General features: G+C 47.8%; 1 protein-coding gene and 1 long non-coding RNA gene across 3 annotated transcripts; one reads left to right on the forward strand and one right to left on the reverse strand.

Annotated features, from left to right (window-relative positions):
• Positions 1-1,829: 1,829 nt before the first annotated feature.
• Positions 1,830-5,278, forward strand: LOC133207743 (uncharacterized). The gene is made up of 2 exons (XR_009724147.1): positions 1,830-2,738; positions 4,400-5,278. It is a non-coding gene; the product is annotated as an uncharacterized LOC133207743 (long non-coding RNA).
• A 578-nt stretch (positions 5,279-5,856) lies between these two features.
• On the reverse strand, positions 5,857-12,691 carry CDKN2C (cyclin dependent kinase inhibitor 2C). Of its 2 annotated transcripts, XM_061344867.1 has the most exons (3): positions 12,021-12,691; positions 11,451-11,591; positions 5,857-7,778 (listed from the first exon to the last, which is right to left on the reverse strand). In XM_061344867.1, the coding sequence occupies exons 2-3, from the start codon at positions 11,577-11,579 to the stop codon at positions 7,404-7,406; spliced, it is 504 nt and encodes a 167-aa protein (XP_061200851.1). In that variant the 5' UTR covers positions 11,580-11,591; positions 12,021-12,691; the 3' UTR covers positions 5,857-7,403. The 2 variants fall into 2 exon arrangements, with proteins under 2 accessions (XP_061200851.1, XP_061200852.1); XM_061344868.1 differs by lacking the exon at positions 12,021-12,691 and having other exon boundaries at positions 11,451-12,009.
• Positions 12,692-12,881: the final 190 nt, after the last annotated feature.

The raw sequence follows: 12,881 nt of genomic DNA on the forward strand, positions 1-12,881 counted from the left end.
ACAGGCAGAGCAGAAATGGAGGCCCCTGGAGCAGGGGCCAGGGTGCTCAGCAGCTGGAGGTGTCCTGCTCGTGGTGCTGCTGCAGCTGCAGAGACACCAGAGTTACGCTCCTCCAGTGATAAATGTAGGGGGGAATGGTGATATTTGGCTCTAAGATGATGATTCAGCTTGAAAGCTGGAATTTCTTTAACATACATGGCAAATGCTTCCCCACAATCAGCATGTCTGGTCTGTTGTGTTCTCTGTCAGCTGGGAGGCAAGCTTTGCAGAGCTGAGCTGCTTTACTTTCCTTTTGAGAATGAAAGTAGCACTGCTGTCAGAAGATTAAGCTGTTGGTGTGTATCAGGTGATAGGAAAAATGACCCTGAAACTGCAAAAGGTCCATGTTTTGTATACTTGGGAGCTGCAAGTGTTGCTTTGCTGTCTATCTGTTTGCCATACTGATAGCTTAAAAACACATATTACACTCCAAGTAACAACTCCAAGGGGTAAGGCTGCTGTTACTACTTGGTTCCTCCTAAAGATTAAACAGAGCTAGGAGCTGATGCATTGACCTATTGCTTCTCGAAGCAGATCTCTGTTCGAATTCTGACCTACGTCCCAGCTAAAAATGTGCTCAATCTTTCCTTAATTTGTAATAGATACTTGTGTGCATTTCAAAACCATCTCGCAATTTGGCAAATTAAGTTGTCTGTGGTTAGCTCTGGAATTGCAGAGATATTGCAGTGCACTGCAGCATTGCATAACGAGCTTCCCCAGACTTTGCCTTACTCGAGCGAGTAACAGTAATCCTTATCTCGAGCGAGCATCAGATTCATCCCATTTTTGAGAAAAGAATTAGTATCAAATATACGATGGGCATGTTATGCCTTGTGGCTGCAATGTTTTTTCAATTAACTTCTCTGAATATACCACAATGAAAAGTGTCAGCTTTTTGCCTCAGAGGCCTATAATTAGATTAAATGAATACAGTTAATTATCTACTACCTTCTTTACACAAAACAATATGTTTCCATAAATTAAAATGCTGGTACACGAAGGAAATTGTTGTTCACTCCAATATAGGCATGCAGTGCTTGGATTGTGAATGCTGTGAATATATGACAGGGTAGCACAGCTTTTTTGTCTGCAGCCCTTATTTTACAAGAGCTAAACCAAATCACATCTGAAAAGTCCACAGGCATCACACTATTTCGAGCATATCTGTTGGAGCAAGGAGGTGATATTGAAAGTTACAGCGCTCATGAAACAAATACACTTTTCTCTTTCACTGATGTTCTCTATAAAATTCCCTGTCAGAGATTAAATACAGCTTTATTTGCACACCTACAGTCACACCCTCGAGAGCTATGGTGTGTCCAGATATAAAGCTGCTTTTTCTAGCAGAGTGTACTTCTCCTTTCAGAAATTCATAAGAAATACTCCATGTTGTAGGAGGTATTCACAGTTAACAGCTCGGTTCCCAGGCCTGCTGCTATTCCAGCCAGCATGGACTGAAAATCCCCTCTGCCTGCTCTCCAGCATTATTAAATAGAAGCAAAAGTTCATGGCTAATCAATATGCTCCTGTCCTGGCATGCCTGATTTGGAAGTGCAGCTATTCAAGCGGTGGCACATCATCTCGGTGAAAACATACCTAAAGCAGAAAGCACTCTCTAGGGTTTCACAAAGTGTATCCAAATGGCCCTATTTCCATCAGAATAGATGTTAATAACTTAAGGCCTAAACTTGTAATCCTCCCTCACCAGAAAATTACAGTTAACTTTAGCAGAAGCCCTCATTTCAGCCTGCGCTATGCTCTGTGTATAAATGTGATGTGTACCCAGGATCAAACCCTAAAAGCTTCCGAATACTCAGTGTTTCTATAGGGGATCGCATTTTACTGTGGTCTGGGCTGGGTGAGTATCTTTTCCTTTAAAGATTCCTTAGCTCCGTGGATGAAAGTGTTCATTAAAATATCACTGTGTTAATCATAATATTGAGGAGTGACAGGGCTGCTTTGCCATATAAATGCTGCCCCGTTTCCTTCTCTCAGGGTGTAACAGGAGAAAGAAAGACCATCTTGATAGGCACTATCTGCTGAAGGAAAACTTTTCACCAGGAGCTCTGCCTTGATTTTAACCTTTTAGTGGCCGCACTGCGAAGCAGAAGGGTTCATGCTTCCCACACAGAATGAAGCTGGTTTGTTTAAAATACTCATAAATGCCAGCAGCCCTCCTAATTCCTTCTGCAAATATCAGAAAGCAGTTATGGAGGCATAAAGAAATGCAACTGGAAACATGGTTCAGTGGTCTTGTACTTCCCTGAGAAGCTGATTTTGGCTGATTCAGTTGCTTTCAGAGGGAATTTACCCTTTTTGGCAGTTTGAGTTTCAGCAGTGCTGATTGGACTGGCGGCCGAAAATGCATCTGGGGCTGAGGAAATGAACCCGGGGTCTTTGTGTGTGTCTCAGGCTGAATTTTGCCTGCGAGATCTGGGGTTTGTCTTTTAGCCCCTCAGTGTCCCTGGTTGTGTGGGATTCAGAAGCCATTTTAACACTCCTTTCAACCCCGAGACGTTTCATTTATGCTTTTGCAGGTGCCTTGCCCAATTCCCTGCTTTCCCTGTCTGATTTATCTTTCAGGATAAGCACTAATGAAAGGTCAAGGTTATTCCGAAGTATCCAGCCCAGGAGAGTTCTCTCCCCCATCATTCCTCAAGATGAACTTCGCACAACTACCACTGATACCGTGCTGAAAGGTAATTCAGACGTTCTGGGAAGAAGCACAGGGTGACAAAGTGACCTTTAGCACTGGGAAACGTCCCTGGTGATTTGCACTTGGTGCTTCTTCAAAACGCAAGGAGCCATCTTACCACTCAGGGCCGTGGCAGAAGTTAGTTCTGTTTCGAGTGGAGCTCTGTAAATCAGGTCTGCAGAGGCAGGCTTGGCACATGTGGCTCTCAGAAACGTGCCGTGGGGTTCACATCGCAAGGTAATTTCCTCGCCTCTGTGATATAGAAACCAAGAAGGGTGGCTGCTTATTCATTTTGTTTCCCTGCTCTTTCTGCTCTCTGTCATTTCCAACAGAAGGCGCTCAGGCTGGGAGATCCACCTTGCTTCCCATTTTGTTAAGGAAACCTGGAGATAAACCTGCTGCTGTTTGTCTTCTATGGAGGAAGAGATGCTTCTGCATCCCTGAAACCTCGGGGCTGGGGGAAGCCCGGGAGCGCCGCAGCCCAGGCAGCAGCCACAGATACGTGCCATAACCATCCCCCCGGCGAGACGTGGGTCCCTTTCTGCGCTGTACTCACTGCGGCGGAGGGGCTGCGGAGGCATCGGGGTTATGCAGAGGAGGCTCCAGTCCGGGCTGCGGGGAGCGGGAGGGAAAAGAACAGAAGCAGGAGAAGGGAAGGGGAGGGGTGGAAGAAAAAAGGGGCTCAAAGTCACCACGAAACGCGGATGCCCCAAGCAGTTGGGGTGGGGATGGGGGGGGGGTACAGGGTGCGGGGTGCCCGGTGCGGCGGAGCGGGGACGCGGAGCGGCGGCTGCCCCCGGGGGCCGGGGCGAGGCGGTGGCGGAGGAGACAAAATAAATAAGATCAGACTGTTGGGGAAGGCGCGTAAATTTAAAACTGTTTGGACAGGAAGAGCGAGGGCAGGGGAACCGCAGCGCTGAAATAACGGTTTCGGGGCCGGCCGCGCCACCCCCTGCCCCGCTCCCCCCCGTTCCCCCGGGGCCGACCGACCTGCCCCGACCCTGCGGCCCCGTCCCATCCCCGTCCCTGTACCCCCCCCCGGGGGAGCCCTCCGGGAGCTGCACCGACATTTTGAATGCGTGTGTATTGGAGGCTCTCCCTTTCGCTCTTTCCTTCTTGCTCCCTTCATTCCCCCCCCCCCCCCCCGTTTTTATGCCGTGCCACGGTATAACAGTCCTCACAAATAAACGCCGCAGCTTCTTCCCTCCCCTCGCTCGCTGTTTCCCCCCCGCCCCGAGGGCATTTCAGCGCTGTAGGAAGTCCATGATAATACGTGGCTGCTTCTGGCTGCCCAGTGAGCTGCCAGGTACGTTCGTGGAGGAGAGCCTTTGCTTTCTTCGCAAAGCTAAAACGCGATGGGCTTCCACCGGTTTAACTCCTTCTTCACGCCAGCAACGCAGCGGCGTTTCCTGCGAAGCTAATTCCACCTCCCACCGTTGAATAGAGCACTGATTCCTCTCCTCTCCCCACACTGAAAACTGGAAGGGAAGTCTTCCCGTGTCCCTAAATGTGCAGTTATTTCCTGAGCTGGGTGCCCCCTCCGAAGTCCCTGAGCCCTCCGGGGCTTTCCCCCTCTCTCCCCCCCCACCCCGGTCCCAGACCGGCCCTTTCCACCCTCTCAGCAAGCTGCTGCCACACATTAAATACAGTTTTTTTCCCCTGTAGGATCCCTTTGCAGGATCTGGCCCTTTCCCAAAGGAATTCCACAGCCCCCGCCGTTGTTCCGAGGGTAATTTAGAAACAAAGGTCAAGTGCAACAGCTTTGCTCATCCGTGGAACAGAAATAGGGGAGAAGGCTCTTTCCCCACAGCTCTGTGCTCTCGCAGCCCGCTCAGGGTGAATCCTGGTACAGCGACAGCTCCTACTCCATTTCTTCCCATGTTTTTGTGCTTGCTGCATTTATTTCTATGTAACCACCTCACCTCGATCCTATATTGGTTACTGCCTCTCCCGGGGCTAGTGCAGGACAATTTCTGCTCCTGCCTGACAAACTCGCTCTTTACTTGGCTTATGTCTCAATAAAAGCCTTCGGGAAGATTTCGTTCCACCCCACACGCTGCAGGTTTGCATCCTATTATCTTCCCGAAGAGGCGAGTTTGTGAACCTGGACCCCCTGATGTCGCCAGGCTACTTGGCAAAAATCACACCAGTGACTTCTGCAACCACATCCGACACCAGAATCCTTGTGCGGTCTCAGGATTCCCTGTCAATGACACTCGCTTCACGTTACTTTCCCCTCGCTCAGGAAATGTAAAGACTTCTCCCTGGTTTTACTGACCTTCTCCCTGGTTTTAGCTGACCCAGCCCCAGCAACAAGGCGCCTTTTACAACCTACAGACCCCATAAGGTGCATGGAACCCACCACCCGATTCCTCCCTTGGTTTCCCAGAGGCTTCCTGTAGTAACCATGAACTTCTTGGGACAATTTTGGCTTTTCAAAATATCTCAGTAGGAATTTCAATTTACAATATTCTTTCCGAGAAATGGGCTAGTTTACAGAGAAAACGCAGCAAAGAAAAGAAATAAACCCTACCTTTAAACCGGGCTTAATATCAGACGTGACTCACCCCTAACGCCATAGGCGGGACCGGGGTGTAACACGTCCTGGCTGTAAACGTGAACTTCTGGCACTCAATAAACGCCGCTATTCCTGGCGAGGCGGGGCATTTTACTCGGAAAAGCAGTTGTTTTATTCAGCCACTGCTTAAACTTTGGCTTAGCCTGAATTAAACGCTGATGGAGCTCAAAAAGGGGTTGGTAGGAAGGGTTTTCTAGCAGCACAGGTGACAAATAAGAGAGAAATCCGTATTACCTTTCGGATGGGAGAAATCCTGGTGGAAGAGCGGATTTCTGCGCCATGGGAGGAGTGCGGGGCACTGGCTGGAGGAAGAGAAAGCTTGGAGCATCCTCCAGGACGCGAGGAAAGGAAGACGGAGAGCAACAGCGTTTGGGTCACTCCACCTCGGGGACCTGCTGATTACGTTGCCCGGGTTTTAACGCTTCGGATGGGTTTAGTGCTCTTTACAGAGGGTATATTGCGGGTTATTGCCCCTGTGCCAGCCGCCGGGGTTAATGATCCCTCGTCAACAAAAAGCGGTAACAAAAGCGCGCAAAACTCCGTATTTCACAGAGGTTTTTAATCAGAAAACACAGCAGCGTGACAGAGCGGATGGTAAACGTGACAGGCAGCTTCAGCAGAGCACTTCTTACTTGATAAACGGTAGTAATTGAACTGGGGGGGGGGGGTAAAAATCTCCGGTATTTTTAAGAGTTAAAATCTAAACTAAAGTACACCCCCTCCTGTTTTTAAGCGCTGTTTTCAGTACAGTTCATTCCACATCGATTTAAAACCTCCTATTTTGCGCAACTGAAATTTAGGCAATTCAGAATAAAGCACTTGAAACTGCCCAGCTGTCCCAACAACTGGAACCTGTACAAACGTTATAAGTTGCATACTAAACTCCTTCCAATACGGTGCTAAGTGTCCTTAGCTCCTAACGTTGTAGCTGGAGAAGAAAATGAGTCTGGGGAATCCTCTCAGCTGTATTGCAATGGGAAAAATTCAGTGGTTAAATTGGGTTTTAGGTGCAAGCAATAACATCATCTCCTGAATACCAAAGTGCTGCTTCCTAAATGTCACTGTATCCCGATATTCCTGCTTTGGGAGATGCAGCCCCCATTGAGATAGTTTATTTCCAGGCAGAACGGAACAGCTGGTGAAAGCAAATAGTCCTTAAACAGCATCTAAACTGCACCCAGCTTATGGAGCGAGCAGAAAACGTGTTGCATCGCATCCCCCGCATCCTCCTGCCTCCCACAAAGGTTCTCTGCTGCTTGTTTTGAAAGTAGAAAAATCATCTCGTTCAGTGCACAGTAAACACGAACCACTCAACTGGGCTGTTTGAAACCTCTGGCCATCAGAACACCACCACTTACACTCTTTCTGGTAACTAAATTCAAAACCAGTTTGGTGAGAGTTTAAATACAGAAAGGGGAAAAGTGACATCTACGTTTGGAAAGCGAGTGACCTACTGCTACAAGCTGTTGCTAGTGTCAAAATGCAGCTATTCCCCAAAGCCTCTAAGCGCCGTCCTCTGTCCTCAGGCCAAGCAGCCTTTGACTTCAAGCTCTGCCCAAGCAGGGAGATGCAGGTTACCCCTCGAAAAGCTGTTTTAAGCCAAAAGCAGGTTTTCAAACCCTTAAGCCTGACTAATAAGGGGTGGCAAAAGGAGGGGGGGGGGAGAGGCGTTGAGGGGTGGGAGAAATCACAGTAGGCTCTTTTCTTTCCTTAAAAGCCCAGCAACATTAAGCATGTGAATATGTATTAATGACTTAATACAAATGACCTACAATAAATCCTAAAACTTGATACTTGGAAAACTAGGTATGAGCGACCGGCAGGTACACGGCTGAGTCTGTGAGTAGGCTGTAAATGGCAGGCATAAGAAATCACTGGGAGTGCGGGTTTAAAGTGTTTCTGTTACCTGTAAACCCACCTCTAGAATTTCTTGAGACTTACACTATCAGCTGTTCAGGAGGGGGGGGAGAAAAAATAATATATATATATATATATAATAATAGAAGTAAGGTTGCAACGAATGTTATTAAAAAGGAGGAGGAGAACAAAAAAAATACTGAGGAGGGTGAAGGCTCAGTGTCCGAGTGGGGCTTAATCCATGGCTGCGGGGGAGAAGCTGCTGCCCTCCAAGAGCTTCACCACGGCGGATCTCTTGTAGAGCTTGGCCAGGTCGTAGGCAGTGGCCCCCCGCTTGTTCTGGTGGCCCACCTTGCACTCCGCACGGGCCAGCAGGACCTCCACCACCCGGACGTGCCCCTCCCGGGCCGCCAAGTGCAAGGGCAGGTTCCCCTCATCATCCTCGATGTTCACATCAGCCTTGAACTCCAGCAGAGTCTGCAAAGTGTCCAGAAACCCCTCTCTGGCTACATCATGAATTACAGCAAAGCCAGTACTGTCCTTCAGATTGGGGTTCGCACCGCTAATTAGCAACCTCCGGGCAATTTCGGGGTTCCCCAGCTTCATCACCTAGGAGAGATGAAGAAGAGTTGAATACCGAGGGATGGGGTGGGGGGGGATTGCTCCAGCACAGGGCTTAGATGCTCAGTGCTTATCCCTGGGTTCTGCTTCGGCTCAAATCCTCATGTCAAGCAGAGAGGGGAGCCCCCCTAGAAAGCTAACGGCACAGCAGAACATCTGGTTTTTCATGTATTTTTCACTAAACCCGGTTAAAGATGTTATCACTTCGGTGGTAATGGCTTTCTGTCTCAGGGAGATTAATGACTGGAGGAGGTGACATAGAATGGAGATTTTTATACCATTATTATTATTATTATTACTATTATTATTATTATTTGATGTGGGTTATCTCAGTTTCTCAGCACACAAACATCAAGCACTGTTTGGTTTCATTTGCCTGATCACTGAGACACCTTCGCATTACTCCTCAGTCTCCTTAAACACCCAGCCCAGGGTCTCTGAGGAGCAGCTATTTCACCTCAGCAACAGCAAATGTGCCGTGTGTTTTTATAAGCTCTCAGGTGTTTACATTGTCTGTGCATTATCATAAAACAAATATTTGCACTGTACCATAGCTCTGTCTGCTAAGACAAATAAATGCTACAAGAAATTTTTCCTCCCTTATATTTGTGCTGCGTTAGGTCACCCAAAAAGGAGAAGTTACAAGGAATGGCTCAAAGTCCCAGAAGTTTCCTTCTCAACCCAGTACATTACATTCTACTTTCATCATTCCAATCTGAGCAAACCGTGGCTATATTCTGCTGTTAAAAACTGCCCTTTTTGAAAAACAACAACAACAATAATTGAATTTTCTGTTTCTCTCAGAGAGGGGAAAAAAAAAAAAAGCTTATTTGAATTTTTTCAGTTGCGTCATAAAACGATCAGAATTCGAACGCAAATCTCTCTTATTTGGGGCTTCACAGCTTGCACCGATTCCCCCTAAATTCCTATTTTTTTTTATCAGCACAAAGGGGGTTTTTACATGAACGCAGTAATGTATAATCTCCAGCCTATGGGCAGCATTTTCCTGTCCTTGCCATTAGTCCCAGTGCAAGTGTCAAAATCGAGTCAAAATAACAATAAAAACCTTTCTTATTTCCTGAGAAGCGCCAAAAGTGATTTGAAAATCTTGGTAAAAAAAATTATGTGCATAAAGGAGCATGGCAGTGCCTTGGGTTTAGCAAAAGGTACGATTTCTACAGGGGGTTTTGCTGTAAAACTCTCCTGGTGAGAAATCTCGGTTAGGCTATTTAAGAAAAGCAAGCTCTAATAAATACAATTAGTGCAGCGTTTGGGCTGTAAAGCAGCCCGGTATATTCTATCTACAGATCAGAGAAAAAGTGCAGATAAGACAGGCTGGGATTCAGGGAAAAAGATCTGGGATTCAGGGAAAGGGATCTCTCTGTGCCCCAAGGCTTCCAGCTGCCTGTGTGCCACTTCTTTCACTTCTGACCAGAGATGGAAGAGATGTAAAAGAAAACAAGGGCATTGCGATCTCTTTTTCTTTAGTAAAATCCGGACATTTTGGTCTCTTTTGGAGAGCCCAGGCTCTGCATTATTTGGGAATTCAAAACATGTATTTGGGAGTTTTCTGTGTTCGGCTCAGAGGACCAGAGGCTTCAGCTACAGATGCAGGGGGGGGGGGGGGGGGAAGAAAATAATCTAAAAGGTGATGCTCGTGGGTTGTGGGCTACAACTGCACAGCAAATGCCCTTTATTTTGCAAAGTTTCACTCGAGGGGAGGGAGGCAAAGCAGGAGAAAGCATTAATAGAATAAGGCTGACAAAAAGCATTAGGGCAGGAGATGTATTTGAGGCCTGCATAGGTACACTTCACCAGGAATAAAAAGGACAGAGCAAGACAAGCTGAGCAGTTGTTTAATTCAACATAAATGCAGGAGGAAAATATAAATTCATTGGTATTAATCCAGGAGCATTCACCCCGTTTTATCTGAGGGGGAGATTACAGAGAGATTATCCCCGTTTGGGAGAGGGCACTGACAGAGAGCTCTTTCGAGTGTGGTCGATGATACATATTGAAAATAAGTCGACAGATTCCCCTGTTTTGATTTTTGCCGTGGTTCATTAACTCAGATATAATTAGGCAGCGATAAGAAGCATTGTTAGGACACAGATGTGTGTTTAAATAGAGCTGGGTGCTGGATCATTGTGTAAAATATGCCTTAATTCGGGATACGGACAGTTAGCTGCTTTTAAGGGGAGAAAAATAAATACACCACTGTGGGACACATCGGTTTTCAGCCCCTGTCCCAAGGATAAACCAGCTTGATGAATGTTTCCTGCTTTCTTAAAGAAGTTAGTTTGTCTAAGTTGTTAATTTAAACCCTTTCACTCTCTTAAAAGTTGCTGCAAGTGCCTGCGCTGCCCTGCGATGCCCTATTTAGGTGCTAACAGGGCAGAGAGGAGCTCACAGAGCCCCAGCTCCAGCGAAATGGTCAAAAAAGGGTCAGTGCTGCTTTTTTAGCAAGAGGGGCTCATTTTCCAGCTCTAGCGTTTTGATGGTGAGCCAAAAAGTTGTAAATATCTCGGGTACATTCGCAAGCTCTCTGCTGTGTAAAACCCCATTTTTCAAGCAATTATTGTTGTGGTTGGGGGGGGGGGGAAAGAGGAGTTAACAAACGATTTTTCTAACATTGAGAAATTAAGATCTATAGCTGCACTTCCACGTTTCATTACTTATACCTTAAGTATACAAATAACCAGACATCACTATTATTATTGTTATTATTATTCCCTCCAGATTTATAAATCACATCCTTAGCTTTTTGGTAGATATTTTAACCTTTTTTTTGCCATCATTATCTGATATTATTAAAAGCAAAATCTTTCATCAGCTCCAGCAGTTGGACGAGTTCCAACTCCTGCCTTGCACAGCCACACACTTAAAAATTAGGACATAGCACCCTATACGATCAGAAAGGAAATAGCTGGAAGCGGTGCCCCTGCTAGCCGAGCTGAAAAAAAGCACATTTTAAAGCCTTAATTATGAATGGAAAATAAAAGGAAGAAGAAGCAAAAAGCAGCAAGTGATCCGGCTGGATCCCTGACTCGTAGGGCTAAGCCTGAGTGTGCATCGGAGGTCCTCGGTGCGGAGCAGCATGCTTCCCGATGAGAAAGGTCATTCCTCACAAACAGCGTAGAAAGGAAAAGTACCATCTACAGCAGCCCCAGACCCGAGACGAGCCAAGCTTTAAAAGCAGATCGCAGGCAAAAAAAAAAGCAAGGAGAAAAAAAAAACACAGAGGAAAAAAAAATAGAGAAATCCTAAGCTCAGAGAACAGCACATTGGTGTTTACAGACCTGCTCACCTAAGCTGATTTCTTTTCATCTCAGCTCTTTCATTCCTTGCCTCCTCCCCACGAAGTTACAAAATATCAGCAAACTCGCAGCCCGTTTGACATTGAGGGTGATTCCCCGGTTGAAATCACGGTTTTGACCAGTTTTTATTTCAAGTACGTCATTTTAGGGAGCTGGAGCCACTAAAGTTATAAAATATGGCATCCAACGAGTTTGAAAAACCGCTCGAATTTCATCCACCAGCCTGCTCTCACAACCAAAATCAGAAAGTACGCTGTCTCTTTTGGCACCCCGGCTCACGGAGGTACCAGTGATGAACCATTTGGTTTGTTTTTCTTTTTGTCCTCCCTCTCTGGATACCAACCTGCAGCGCAGTCCTCCCAAATCCATTTTGTGCATTGACGTTTACATTCTTTTGCAACAAATTAGTAAGTTGCACTAGGTCCCCCTTGGCAGCCGCGGACGCCAGCTCGTTCCCAGAAGGCTCGGCCATTCTTTAGGGTGACTGACGATCGGAAAAAAGAGGAGATTTTTTTTTTTTCTCTCTTTTTTTTTTTTTTTTCCTCTCTCCTTTTTTTTTTTTTTTTTTTTTTTCACCCAGGCATGGCATCGGAGGCTGACAGAAGGATTGGGATGGTTAATCTTCTGGAGTAGACCTTGTAGTAAATACTCGTAAAAAACCTCCTTGCCAAGAGCCCGCCCCTAACTCACACGTGATTATTCGGCAAAAAGTGCAGCTCCACTTGAAAGAAGATTTCTTTGCTTCCACATATAGAGTAAACTCCTAGGAGAGACTTTGGCCTCTTTTCGGGGAGGTTGGGGGGAGGGTAGGTTAAGAGCTATGCGATATATGATGTATGTCATAGGTAACATATATACACGTACACCGGAGACTCACTCAGACCTGAGATCTCGGAAGAAGAAGACAACCCACCCTTGCTCACAGTCGGGATCTGAGACTTAGCAGCAACAGCTCCGAGGAAAAGTCTTCCGTAGCAGTGTGCATCCAACTCCCGCTCGGGATCCCGGTCCCCCCCTTGGCATCCCACGCCGCCGCCTCTCTAGTCCGGGCCGAGCACGGCAGGGTCGGACGGGCCGCGCCCGCGGCGCTCAGCCGCCGAGCTGGCTCCCTCGGTGCTCCCGTTCCCCGCAGCAGCTTCACTCCCGCGGCCCCGCGCAGCCTCCGCGCTGCGGGCGGGCGCGATCCCGGCCGGCGGCCGCCCCCGGCGGCGGCGGCTCCGGAGCATCCAGGAGAGCGGCGGGTCCTGGCGGTACCGGCGGCGGGGCGGAGGGTGCCGCTGTTACCGCTGCCCGCCGCCAGCCGCGCCTCTCGCCCCGGCGGGGAGCGGAGGGTGAGCTCCGGGCAGGGGCAGGGGCCGCTCCGTGCCCGGTCCGACGCGCAGTGACAGCCGCCGCTCGCCTCTTCTTTCAACTTCGCGAAATAAAGCTGCACTTGCCGGTCCCGCGGTCGCTGCCTCCGCCCGCGGCTTTGCGCTCCCCCTTTTTTAAGCACAAACAATTGCTACTTCTGTTTCCTACGGACACGAAGCCGGTTTCTCTCTCTCTTTTTTTTTTTTCCTCCTTCTCTTCCCCCCCCCCTCCCTTTTTTTTTTTTTTTTTTTTTAACCTCATCAGCTTTTTTTGAAAAGAAAAAAAATTTGAGCGCTTTTTGAGTTGAAACACCCGCCCACATTTTAACGGCAGAGATTTAAGGAGGCGCGGCGGAGTTGCGGCGCGGCCGGGCAGGAAGGCCTGCAGCGGCCCCGGCCCGCGGCTCCTTGTGTCGTTCCCCGGC

The sequence above is a fragment of the Neopsephotus bourkii genome, unplaced genomic scaffold (assembly GCF_033783945.1).
Source record: "Neopsephotus bourkii isolate Nb327-2 ecotype Australia unplaced genomic scaffold, CSIRO-AGI_Nbou_v1 NB_234, whole genome shotgun sequence".
In the NCBI taxonomy this organism is placed as follows: Eukaryota; Metazoa; Chordata; class Aves; order Psittaciformes; family Psittacidae; genus Neopsephotus; species Neopsephotus bourkii.

Coding starts and splice junctions, on each gene's coding strand:
- CDKN2C (XM_061344867.1), bottom strand. CDS start 11,579: ATGGCCGAGCCTTCTGGGAACGAGCTGGCGTCCGCGGCTGCCAAGGGG. Junction 7,779..11,450: donor TTGGGAGGACTGCGCTGCAG/GTTGGTATCCAG, acceptor CATCTCTCCTAG/GTGATGAAGCTGGGGAACCC.